This window comes from Acipenser ruthenus, chromosome 28, assembly GCF_902713425.1.
Source record: "Acipenser ruthenus chromosome 28, fAciRut3.2 maternal haplotype, whole genome shotgun sequence".
In the NCBI taxonomy this organism is placed as follows: Eukaryota; Metazoa; Chordata; class Actinopteri; order Acipenseriformes; family Acipenseridae; genus Acipenser; species Acipenser ruthenus.
In genome coordinates this window covers 17,498,161-17,511,650 of record NC_081216.1, presented here as the reverse complement: position 1 = coordinate 17,511,650, position 13,490 = coordinate 17,498,161, and the positions used below count along the sequence as shown (strand labels likewise).

At 39.1% G+C, this 13,490-nt stretch overlaps 1 protein-coding gene across 1 annotated transcript in view; it reads right to left on the bottom strand.

Moving 5' to 3' along the window:
- The window catches only part of LOC117964157 (N-acetyl-beta-glucosaminyl-glycoprotein 4-beta-N-acetylgalactosaminyltransferase 1-like), a 144,879-nt gene extending 132,664 nt beyond the window's left edge, over positions 1–12,215 (bottom strand). Inside the window, exon 1 of the mRNA XM_059002983.1 lies at positions 10,125–12,215. Within this exon, the coding sequence (XP_058858966.1) occupies positions 10,125–10,275 (151 nt within the window). The 5' untranslated portion in view covers positions 10,276–12,215. The remainder of the gene's footprint in view (positions 1–10,124) is intronic.
- Positions 12,216–13,490: the final 1,275 nt, after the last annotated feature.

Here is a 13,490-nt window from a genome sequence, read left to right as displayed (position 1 = left end):
TAGTTACGACTTTTCCTTGCTTTGCATAGGTATAGAAATCTGCACTATCCTCCATGGTGAATGAGGCAACATCTAGGCTGTTAAAATATGGGTTTGAAAAACATACAGTGAGTGGGAGGGAGGCTGTAATGCTGCTGTCAGCTAAGCTGACATCTCCAAAGGCAGTGAGGGGACCATCTGGAAGGTCTCACCCCTGGGATCTCTGCTAAACACTGAAGACCAGGAGCAATATTTCCACTCTGCACACTGCATAAGCACAGTGATTGCTGCTCAGTTTTGCTTAATAAGTTTGATGATAGTGTCGGATTATCTGCAGCCTGTTACCAGGATCCTGGTGTACAAAACCATACTGCTTAGGATGGTATATATTTTCATAATATTTGCCTTTAATATCCTATTTTGTGTCCTCTCAATCAGATTGTTGTTTCTTTTCAGATCATTAAATTATTTGCCACGACTACAAAAAAATGTCCTTTTTTCAGCTCAATTTCTGTAGTGTGGTGGTTTGGCAAAATGATCACTACGGATTTGCAGCTGTAATTATCCCCTGCTGGAAATGAAATCCCCTGCAAAGGGGATATAGTGGAGGCGGTTGTATGTCGTCTACAATTTCTAAAGCATTTAGGAGTCTTTTCAGAAGCAGGCCCAGTTAGTTTTAAAGGACATTAGTTAGTAGGCCTGGTAATAATGATCTAAGCAGAAACAGCAATAACATTTCTAGAGAACAGAAACAATAGGATATTAAACAAGGAAGATATTAAATATTCTGAAACTGTAGATGGTATTAATTATCCCTTTAATTCTGCTATAGATAATGGTGAAAATGAATAATGTATTCCTCCAAAAATATAAACTAGAATATCATGAATAGAAAGGGAAAAAGGCAGTATATTTAACCAGTAGCATGGTGCTAAAATAAAATGGTACAAGACGATTTTCAGGAAAAACATTAATTCTGTATTAAAATACCGATACTGATATTTTCATTTGTTTGTGGGTGACAAATATATATATTTGTAATGAGGTCTGAGTTTTCAAATTTAATTGTCTATATAACAATGATTATTGGAGTGCTTTATTGATTGTTCCTCTGTTGTTTAGAAGGAACACCATAATTGTGTGAATGTTCCTTTGTTGAATTCTGGAGAGATACTGGATGATGTGTAATCTGGTAAAGATTTTGGTTTGTGGTGTTTTCTTTAAATTGATGAGGTTTGCCTAATTGGGACAGGTGTGTATGGGGAGGCTATTTGCTTCTGAAATGTTCTGTGATAGAACAGGACCTGACAGTTTTTGAGCACCCTTTTATTATTAAATAACGGTAAAGCAGCTAATTACTGTACTGGCTTTTGTTAAAAAGTCAATGTAAGGTTTGATCAACATTAGAACAGCTCTGTAGATACACTCTGCATAACAAATCAAAAGGTCCCCCATTGCCAACATTCTAATACAGTTCTCCCTCTTTATACTACCAACCACAGGGCAGGTACCACTTTACAAAAACTCTGCACGGGCAAACAAAAAATACATTTCAGTACAAAACCACAATAGCGTGTTCTTTGCAGTATTCAACATGAAAGATAAAACGTCAGAGAGGAAGCAGTAATTTTCTGTATTTTAATTGGCATTTTGGTATATTATTATTATTATTATTATTATTAGTCATTTAGCAGACACTTTTATCCAAAGCAACTTACAGAGACAAGGGGGTGAACTATGCATCACAACTGCTGCTGCAGTCACTTACAATAGAACCTAGGTTTTACATCTCATCCGAAGGACGTATAGAGACAGTACAAGATTTGTCTAGCCTACATTGGCTTGGCTAGATGCAGTGGCAGATGGGTGGCAGTATAACAGGGGAAAATAGCATCTTTTATATTGGTGCAAATGGGTTCAGATGGAATTTATGGTGGAATGTGAGGGTAGCGTTCTACTAGAAGGCAGTATAACGAGAGAGCACTGAACTATAAGTGTAGGATGTGGGATGTAGGGTGTCTTTTGTTGTATAAGATATGTCATCTTGTGCAGCTTGGGCATAAGCTGAGCGAAATAATGCTAATAAGATACACCCTGCACACTAAGTATTATTAGAAATCCCCAAAATGCATCCTGTACTCAGGAACTACACATTGTTTTTTTTAAACTTTAAAAATGTTCTATGCATGGGATGACAGCTGTGCAGAGATAAGATGCACTTGAAGTCTGACGAACCAGTTCTCTAGATAGATCTAAAACATTAGGTATTTCCTGCAGAAAGCCCTGGACACGTCTGCAAACTGTTACAAGTCATAAGTGGCTTTATGCAGCATTGTCTTAATTTATTTACACTATTTTATTGCACTATACTCTCTGGTAGAAATTCAAGTGCTTACATGCAATTTTATGATTATTTTGAAATGCAAAGCATTTTAATAACAACTAGAAAGGCTCTAGATCAAGTCATTGTAAGATTTCATGTGTGAGCAGAACTGTAATGCAGTAAAATGCTGACTAAACATTACGACTTGCTATTAAACTTTCACCTTTATTACCTCATTAACTCCTGACACTAGATACTGCCTTTTCTGCTTTTCTGGGTTGAAGCATTTTGATATTTCAGACCTGCAGTAGCTTTGCAATGGAAACTCTTTCTTTGTGGTGACATTTGTGCCAAGAAAAACTTTTTTAAAAGATGGTATGCTTTGAAAGATATTCATTAACTTTAATGAATATAATAAAAGTTAATGAAATTAATATTTTTAAATGGAAAAGTCGAACATGTGTAAAAACTCTGCCCTTGCTGGATTAAAAAAGATAGCGGGGCTACCTGCAGTATGTCTCCTGCTAAAACTGCCTTTGGGGAAGCTACTAAACAGATACCAACAAAATACCAGAAGGGTGGCCTAAATTCAATACCACTGTATGACAAATATAATCTCTATGCATGCAGACCTTATATGGCTGTCAGTGTGTCAACCCACACATCCTGTTTGGTGTCAGTCTTTTGAGGCAAAACTGATCAGGTCTGACAAATAAGAGAAATAAATGCAGCAAACAAGTTATTCTGTCATGCATAATAACGATGACTCACATCTGCAAAAATAAAAAATGGTATTGTGACAATAAAATTATTTGGTATCCTCCTTCAAATTCTTGGTTATAAAAAGAACAACATTTTACGGGAAACCTGTTTAGTAATACAGTTTTATAACAGTGATTTCTTGTTGCTCAACAACAGGTGTTCAAGAGTGTGCTACAATGCAAGGTTACAACTGCTAAACACAGTGAAACAACCACCTAGCATGCCATTCTGGACCTGCCAACATGCTTGAATATACCTTTGCGCAGTTGCCCATAACCTCCTACGCATGGTAGGGTTCCAGTTTGAAGCAGCTATACAGTAATTACAGAAGTAGCCCCTTTGACAAAATCTAAATCAAATGGAGATAACTGTTTTGTCCCTTGTTGTACAACTAAATGGACTATGAAGGGATCGAGTGTGTGGTTTGTCGGTTTTAAGCCTTACCCTGGTGTCATCTGAAGACCCACCTTGATTAAATGTCCAATTTATGGCAAAACAGTATATCCTGAGTATGCTCACTCCCTAGTTTTTTGAGAGCAATACTTAAGTTAACCGTTTTAAAGTTCCTTATCTCGTCATCGTAATCGTTCATGTACACCGAAACTCCATCAATTCAAAGAAGTGGGAATTGACCTTGAATTTCTCCTGCAAAACTGATGACTTGTATCAAGGACAAGAACCCCCAAGCAGATTCCTTAAAGTTATCAGTGCAATCTTTTAAGTGTTCATGATCAAAACCCTTATCGCTTCCCTACGTTTCCTGATCTGCTAATGATGAGGAATCTCAGCATGTCTAAAAGCACTCATAAAGGAACAAAGAGGTACATAAGAGTAATGCTTCTTTTAATGGTCACGTTAAAGCCCTGTTTTGATCTAGTGAAATCAAGGAAGAAAATGGATATGGCTGAAACCTTATCTTGCGAGATCCTGGCAAATACTTGGGAGCTGGGTTTATATTAACCTTGCTGTTTTTAATGGAGGTGGATAGACTCTAAATTCTGTAAGAAACAGCTGCATCAAATGCTACCATTCATTGGATATGCCACATGTAACACTGACATCAACTTGCACTGGACTAAATCCAACTCTGGGTCGAAAGCACACTAACATTTACATTTCAATATAAGCAGGATCTTGCAAATACTATATGACCAAAAAATGTCACAAGTATGAAACCAGCCAAGTTAGAATACAGTGTCATATCTTCAGAAAGAGCCAACTTACTAAATAAAAGGCACTATTGGGGATAACTTGCACCCCCTTCCCTCTTTTTCATTCATAAACCCAAACTTGGCTGAGCTCTTGCAAATTCTTATGAGTGTTCATTCACAAGGGGGGCACATTAGCCCTGATTGTATATTATGGTGATAATGCTGCTAGCTAATAAGGCACTGGATATTGGCTTTCAAAGCCATGGTTATCATTAATTTTAATTCTGCAAAGCCAGGTTGTAATCATTCATTTTCATGTGCCGATGGGATAAAACAGCCTGCCTTCAATTCATGGAAAGTGGCGATGTTGTTTTTCTTGATAAACATATTCCCTCAATCGTTTTACCTGAGTGGTTTTTTAAAAATTGCTCCCTTCATCTTCATCTTCTTTAATCGACTGTACTGGGTACAGTATAATAAACAATTAAACCATTCAATGTCAACACACATGTCAAGTTGGTCGATATACACCAGTTCCCATCCATTTGTCTTATGTAGTGCATACTAATAGACCAAAATATTTACTAACCAGTTATTTTAGGCTTACAACAAGTCTTTCTATACTGGAATATAAGTGAATTAAGAATGTTATATATAACCCGAGGGAAGATAAGAATGGTGAGTGCCAGGACTGGTACAGTATTCAATGCAGTGTTGTCCTTGGCAGTCCTGAGCCAGGAACCTATTTTTGAGGGTAAAATGAAGAGAAAATGTCATACCCAATTATTCGGCATTGACAATAAGTGAATCATATTTGGGGTACCACAGCACTTTCAAACTGTTCATTAAAATCTCTTGCATATTTACAATCTCCACCCCTAGTGCTGCTGTAAATCATTTGCTGTTTCCATAATATGTGCCGGTACTGTATATCCTGCAAAACAACTTGTACCATTTTATTTTAGTACCACGATACTGGTTAAATATCCTGCCTTTGAGGGCTCCCGAGTGGCGCATCCAGTAAAAGCACTTGCGTAGAGTGCAGGATGCGCCCTATAGTCTGGACGTCGCAAGTTCGAGTCCAGGCTATTCCTTTGCCGACCGAGGACGGTAGCTCCCAGGGGGCGGCGCTCAATTGGCCGAGCGCCGCCCGGGGGGAGGGAGGGCTAGGTCGGCCAGAATGCCCTCGGCTCACCGCGCACCAGCAACCCCTGTAGTCTGGCCTGGCGCCTGCGGGCTTGCCTGTAAGCTGCGTTGTCCTCCGACGCTGTAGCTCTTAGGTGGCTGCATGGTGAGTCCACAGTGTGAAAAAAAGCGGTCGGCTGACGGCACACGCTTCGGAGGACAGCGTGTGTTCGTCTTCGCCTTCCCGAGTCAGCACAGGGGTGGTAGCGGTGAGCTGTGCATAATAAAATAATTGGCCATTCCAAATTGGGAGAAAATAATAATAAAAAATAATTGGCAACGACTAAATTTTTAAAAAAAAAATATCCTGCCTTTTCCCCTTTCTATTAACAATATTCTAATTGTCATTTTTGGAGGAATAAATTATTCATTTTCACCGTTATCTATAAGTGAATTAAAGGGATAATTAATACTTATTTATCATCTTCCTTGTTTAACACTAGAACTACAGGAGCGGTCATTTTGACCGATCGTGGTTTTTAAATGCATTTTTCTCCACTGATTTGGCAGCTAGGTGCCTGTGTTTATGTATTATATTATATATGTATTAAACATCTCAAAGCATCAGTAGACCAAGGGTTGAATAAATGTATGGAGATAGAATACGTTATACCTAGAACTACTGGAGCTGTCATTTTGACCGTCATACTAAAAACAGTGGCTTTAGCTTAGTGCACGTGAGACTTTTTCAGATGTGATTTATTTATCAACAACTGTAAAAATACTTATTGTCTAGTGAAAATGAATAGACCAACACAACGTAGGACTGCACAGCAAGTCTTGCAGTACTGTACTTTCAGGAGTTATCGGAAGACGGATCTGGACATGAAAATGCGCCAGACCAAGACAGTGATGAAACTTACTCTAATCACAGTGAGGTTAGTGATAGTGAAAGTGATAACAAAGCTGTAGAAATTTTGGGACAGAGACAAACACAAACACAAGCTGTGGAAAGTGCACTGCACATGTACAGAAGTGGCATGTCTGTGTTGATTACACAAACTAGACTCCACAATTATTATTTTTTACATTCCACATTTCAATTATACGTTTCCATGTTTTGAACAGTTGTATGTTCCATCTTTTGAAGAGCAAGTTCTATCCCTTGAGCTTTTGAACATGTTAATAAACCATTATATATTGTAGTTCTGTTGTGCATGATTATATTGAAAAACAAAAATAAGTTACGGAATACTCGTATAGCAAACCAGCTATTGCAAGACTGGAGACTGAAATTACCACTGAATAGCCAACAGAGTCGAACTCAGGCACAAAATAAAAGGCGGGTAGTAAACAGACAACACTTGTATAAAATAAAACAGTCAAGCAAACAAATCTCGGGAACTATAATTCTCTACTGTTCCACAGTGTTGTAAGCTCCCGCTGCAGCCCATTTTATAGCCCAGTGTGACAGGGAGCCCTGTCGGTGGTTCGTGGAGTATGCGTGTGCCTTTGAGAAAGCAGCTGCAACTCGTGGCAGGAGACGCGTTGCTAGGCGACCAGTTCAGCAGTGGGCCCTGCGCTGAGCTGATCGGGAGGTCCGGATTGGCTGGGGGGCGTGCCTGTGGATGATGCCCGGAGTTAAAAAAACTTCTGCGCCACAGCTTGGGGCTACTGCACGGCCATTGACACCCAGAAGGGCACTGAAGCGAAAGCTTTCTTTGTTTACATCAAGGAAGAGAGTGTCCGCTTCTACATGAAACCCTTCCACTCCAAGACAGTGCTCGTGAAGGCATTGCCCAGCCGAGACTGTATGAAGAGGCAGGAGTCTCTGTGAGAAAGCCGGGGCTCCAGTGGCCCAGAAGTAGGTCGGTTTAGGGGATGTTGATCCCATACAGCAGGGGTGCACAATTCCGGTCCTGGAGGGCCGGATCCCTCCTGGCTTTTGTTCCAACTGTGTTCTAAATTACTTAATTAGACCAATAATTGGCAATAATCGGTCCAATTAAGTAATTTAGGGCAAGGTTGGAACAAAAGTCAGGATGGACACTGGCCCTCCAGGACCGGAATTGTGCACCCCTGCCATACAGTATAGAGAGGGTTACGTAGAGTAGCAGGTTCCTGGAGCGGGACGTTTCTTTTAGTGGGACTAGCACTAGCCATTTGTGTGGCAAACTTTTATTTTTAGCATATCACCCTGTTACACCCAGCATTTGTATAAACTTGCAACATTTTAAACAATGCAACCAATCATAACCCCTTACAACACCATCCCTAAGACTCGTGCTGTACACAGGTGTCCCTCACCTGAATCCAAGCAGGTCGCAAAAACGGTGTCACAAACATAATCCTAAAGGAAACCAAACAATAACACAGAACAGTTTCGTAACATGCGACGGTAGTTCTAGGTGCATATGTACATCTGGTAGTTCTAGTGTTAATATCCTATTGTTTCTGTTCTCTATCAATTTCTATTACTAGTTCTGCTTCGATCATTATTACCAGGCCTACTAACAAATGTCCTTTAAAAACTACCTGGGCCTGCTTCTGAAAAGACTAAACGTTTTAGAAATTGTAGACGCACATACATACAACCGCCTCCACTATATCCCCTTTGCAGGGGATTTCATTCCCAGCAGGGGGTAATTACATCTGCAAATCCGTAGTGATAATTTTGTCAAACCACGACACTACAGAAATTGAGCTGTTAGAGGTGGCTGAAAAAAAATTACATTTTTTAGTAGTCATGGCAAATAATGTTCCTGAGCAGAAACAACAATCTCATTGAGAGGACACAAAATAGAATATTGAAGGCAAATTAAATATTATGTAAATATATACGATCCCATTCACTGCCATCAAACGTATTAAGCAAAACTGAGCAGCAATCACTGTTTATGCAGTGTGGAAATATTGCTCCTAGTCTTCAGTATTTAGCAGAGATCCCTGTGCTGCTCATTAAAATCTATTGCATAATTTAAGAGGAGATGATGTTCTATTCAGGGCTACCAACATATTTATTGAGAAAGCAGTCTGAGTGAAGTTATCCAGAAACAAACTCCTCATTCCCAGTTGTTCTGCTTTTCTAGAAAAAGGGGAACATTTCACGGTACCATTTTGCTCATTAAAAGATTCAGTATATTTTTTTAAAGAGGAAACGATTATCTATTCAGAGATATCGGGGTATTTAGTAAGGGGTATTAGTTAGGGAAAATGGGCAATACAGTCCTCACCCCAAGTCTTGTTGTAAATCATTTGTTGTTGCAAAACTCACCAAAAGGCTTCTACATTCATAGCATTTTAAAAGTCAAAGTACAGTAACTGCATACATGTTTCACCCTGGTTGGGGCTCAGTGTAGTATAACTGTACTTTGACTAGTGAAAATTTCAGGAGAGTAAGTAAATACAAGTAGCTTTCGAGTTAAGGTGTGAGAAAGCAGTGACTATAGAATTATGGGTAACCGGGGTATGCAAACGGGGCGAAACATGTATGCAGTTACTGTACTTTGACTTAAAACGCTCTGAATGTAAAAGCCTTTTGGGGACTTTCACACGATTTGATTGGCTCTTGTAATGCTTACATCTGCAGATCCCGGGGCACTGCTGCTGTACCCTTGAGCAAGGTACTTTACCTAGATTGCTCCAGTAAAAACCCACCCATATAAATGGGTAATTGTATGTAAAAAATGTGAGATCTGTATAATGTGATATCTTGTAAGTCGCCCTGGATAAGGGTGTCTGCTAAGAAATTAATAATAATAATAATAATAATAATAATAATAATAATGTCTGAAAGCTTCAAAAAGATCAATAAGGTCGTTCCATTGTAGCTGCCCAGTCCTCCCCCTTTCACTGAGCTGCACCACTGCTCAGCTAATACCCATAATTAGCATGCTGTTAAAACTCTTAGACATCTCATTCATTTCATATACATATTTTATGATTTGAAAAATGTCATGAGAAATATCACATTCATTCTACAGTACAGAAAAATGAGTTTTAGAAAAGTTTTTTTTAGAGAAGCTACTGGTATACTACAAAGAAAGTGATAGGATGATTATAGCTTCCTCACAAAATACAAAAGGCTTGTGTCTTGTAAGTCCCATAAATAAAAAGCACTATAATTTACATATTACAAAATCTTAATCTATAAAAAAGAAAGTTTGTCTGTCTGTCTGTTCCTTTATGCATTTGGACCACGATGGAACCAGTGCAACCAAACTCTGCATGGCCTCCTCTTTCATCCAGGGTAAGGGTGAGGATGCTTGGATTCAAAATTCAAAATTTATTTAGTAACCGCATTTCTGGATCGCAGTAGCCATGTATCTCAAATTAAAGAAACCCACAAAACCAAAAACAAAATAAAGTTAAAAAAGCGAAAGGGGTCCGAGCACATTGTGCGACACCCAAGATCGGTAACTTATAGGAAACCATAAGGCTATCGTTCCCCTATTTGTCATGCATGAAATATGGAAATATTGAATTTCCCCGGGCAACGCCTGGTACTTCTGCCAGTGAGAAAAACAACATAAATTATTTAAACTGTCTTAAATTAAATATTAGTATTTTCAATAAATAAAGTTTGACATTCATAAAGCTGTTACTGACTTAACAGTGATCTACCTACCCCCGTGCACGCTACAATACTTTAAAATAAAAAGTCATTAACAAAAATAGGATTTTATAGAATAATACTGTGTTGTGTTTATTGTTTCATATGTGCATCCATAGTGAAATCATATAGACATGAATCGATTTTCTAATACTATAAAGAGCTGTCTTACCTTTACCATAGTTGAAGTGAAGCTTGATTGCTTTCCCTTGCCGTACCAGGCTGATGTGCAGGTAAGTGAACCACACAGCAAAGGTGAGCAGCACCAGTAACAGAAGAAGTTTGAACTGTTTCCGAATCTTTTTCACCGGCAGGCGCAGCATTCTTGCGGGATCATCACCGACAAGCAAACCACGTGAGAATTCGGTAACGGGACAGTCAACAACTACGTACAATATTTAAAGTTCCACCAAACCACCGTTCCGCTGCTGTGAACCGCAGCTCTTAAAAGATCAGTTGGAGTTTTTCCAACTGTTATTAAAAAGTGTCACTAATCTTTTTGCAAGTTCATTCAATGAGTCGCTGCCCTTAACAAATAAAAGAGAAAAGGCATATGGTCAATTTTTACCAAAACTATTTACGGCGCGCCTCTCTTCTAGTATCTCACTCACACACACAGGTGTAAATAGTTTGGGTATAAAATCGAATAATAATAATAAAAAAATAGTCCAGTGTTAATCTTCTGAAATGTAACTCTTCCTCGTCCACGGCATATAACACTGGCTTAATTCATGGACACGATTAATTGAAACAGCTGCTGAGCATTGCAGATCAACACCAAAGGCTGTCCAGACCCTTGACGTCTTGTTTTGCAAGAAGAAGACGGTCAATTGATTTTAATTCCCCAGTCACTGTGGCAACAAAACTCAACACAGTCTCAGTTGTACTAATTACACCGGAGGAAAAGGAAAGATGATTTTCAAAAAGTGTTCTTAGAGTTACATTTCCAACTCTGTTGCCTTCTAGTCTGTACTCTATCCTATCTGATTACAGACTATAGTACAATAATATCACAAATACTGACATATGTCTAGTGTCACTTATAGTTATGCTGTTTTTTTTTACGAGCTGGTTCGCTCTCTTCAAGCTCAGGACAAATCGGTATTTCAACTCGGCTTCTAAAACCATGGCAACTCATTCATATGTTTTTAAAAAAAAAACTCCAGTTTAACCCAGAAAGCTTTTATTTATTTGTTTATTTATTTGCTACTTGCACAAGTCAATAAATAACTCACTTAATGCGGTCAATTCCTAGCTATAATAAACGGTAAGTATATTATACCCATAGTAATGTCAAGGTTTTGACGATACGACGTACATCGATTGTTTGGGATTTCATCAACATTCCATTCCAACTTTGGACAATAATAGCAGTTAGTTTAAAAAAAATAAAAACACATCTTTGTCAATATATATATATATATTTTTTAAATAGTACCAACCAACTCGGTCTTGCAGTCTTCACTGTCGTTTGTGAAACGCGGTACAAAAAGGCGAATGTTTACATCACCGGCATGATAATATGTTATTAACTGACATCACGATGCTCAGTAAGACTGAGGATGCGTGGCTTGTTTTGTTGGCTTAGCTAGAACAGACGATGGACAGTGTACGCCGTACCAGTGGTTTTCAAAGACTGGACATCCGATAGTTTCACCAAATCCCATGCCACCCACACGATAACAAAAATAAATATTGCACGAGATAATGCTGAGTGCCGAGGAGTATGCCTTCCACTTGCTGTGCTGTCCTGTATTTTGTGCAAAGCAAACCATGCTATTTTCCAATTTCATTTGTAGTTGTAGTTTCTGGTGTTGTAATAGTCTGTTTTTCAAATGCATTCAACGGATGGCATACAATACGATATCGTTGCTGAAACATATTTCCAAAGCATTGAAAAACAAATGCAAATTAAAAATTAATATCATACAGGCTGTAGCACTCAGTGCTGTGCTTGGTATGTTAACCTTGCACTGAAGCTAATGCAATGATGATACGTCCAGTCTCTCCATCATCGCTTTTGAAATAGTCTAGTGCGTTCATTCATTCAGGGCATATTCAGTGAAAAACGACAGTTTAAAAATGATTCCAATGTATCCAGCAGCAGCCCCACTGCGATGAAATCCCGTTACCTCCGTTTGTCTCCCTGTGCCTCCTCTCCTCTCTCTTCGAATCAGTGAATGAATGCAACCACGCTGCAGAGCAACCAAACCTCAAAACACCAAATCGAAACGACAGCAGCCTCAGCCTACCACAACTAGAGCTCCGCTCAAATCAGCAATCAGCTGTGGAGAGAGGCGGGACTACTTTTTCAGAAGCTGTCGAATGTTAAACTTTACAGGTTCTCCACACCAACACGTTGGCACCAAGCTAGAAATAGGACCATAATAAAGATTATAATAAAATATACTTTTTTCTCTCTTTAAATGTAGTAGTTTTATGGGTTAAAAGTGTTAAGTATTAGGTTGTATATTTTTATAAATTAAATAATGCTTAATAAATATATAGATATAGCTAGATAGATAGCTAGATAGATAGATAGAGATGGCATACAAGCAAAGTTTCATCAACTGCGGCATTTATACAATTACTGACATTTAAAAAATAATCATAATTACAATTGTACATGTTTCTTAAGTAGTTTTTTATAGCTTATCATAAGTGAGTTTTATTGCTATGAAACAAATATCTACAATACAGCACTAACACTAAAGCATTGTTTCTGAATATAGCCATTAGTTCCCTTTCAAGTATGAAATGTAACCATTACCGTATAGGTATTTACCTCCTAAAGACCCAAAACCTGAATACTGTATACCAAACCTGCTCAGCGAGCATGTGATGCACTCGTGGCCCCGCCCCCTAGGGCACAAAAGTATTGTGATCACAGATCTCAGCACCATTTTTCTTTCAAGACTGATCTGTCAGAGAGCCTTGTTCAGATAATTACTTGTTGCTTCTATCTGTATATATATATATATTGCATTTATTTAATTTTTACACAAATTATATGTGATTATAAGTTTTTACTAATTACGCGTATTGTGTGCACTACAGCTTGTTGCTTGTTACATCCCGCTTGCGGCCTTGTGTCCCACATGAAGCCAGCGGCTCGAGTCGGCTCGAGTAGCACTGCGCAGGACCAAGATACTCGCTTCAGTTGTGATTGCTTGCAGTCCCTACCACAGTATTTTGATGCAGTTTCGATAACAGTTTTTCATCACCATTGCGAAAGCTGTTAGTCCATTCTAACAAGCAGACTTCCCTCAGTCTTGTGTACGATACTGACTGAGTCGTTTTGCCAGTGGGTTTTACAGGTGGGCATCCTTGTACGTTGCCACCCGCGGTGACTGCGTAGTTCCCGAGGTCACCGACCCACTCCGTTCCCGGCCCGCTACCATACCGGTACTGAACCAGGACCGAGGTTACCGTAGTACCGACCCGCAGTACTGACCCGGTGCTACAGACACAGAGCCGGTTCCGAACCAGCCTGGTACCTTCCAGGTACTGATCCGGTTCCAGTCCGCTACCGAACAGT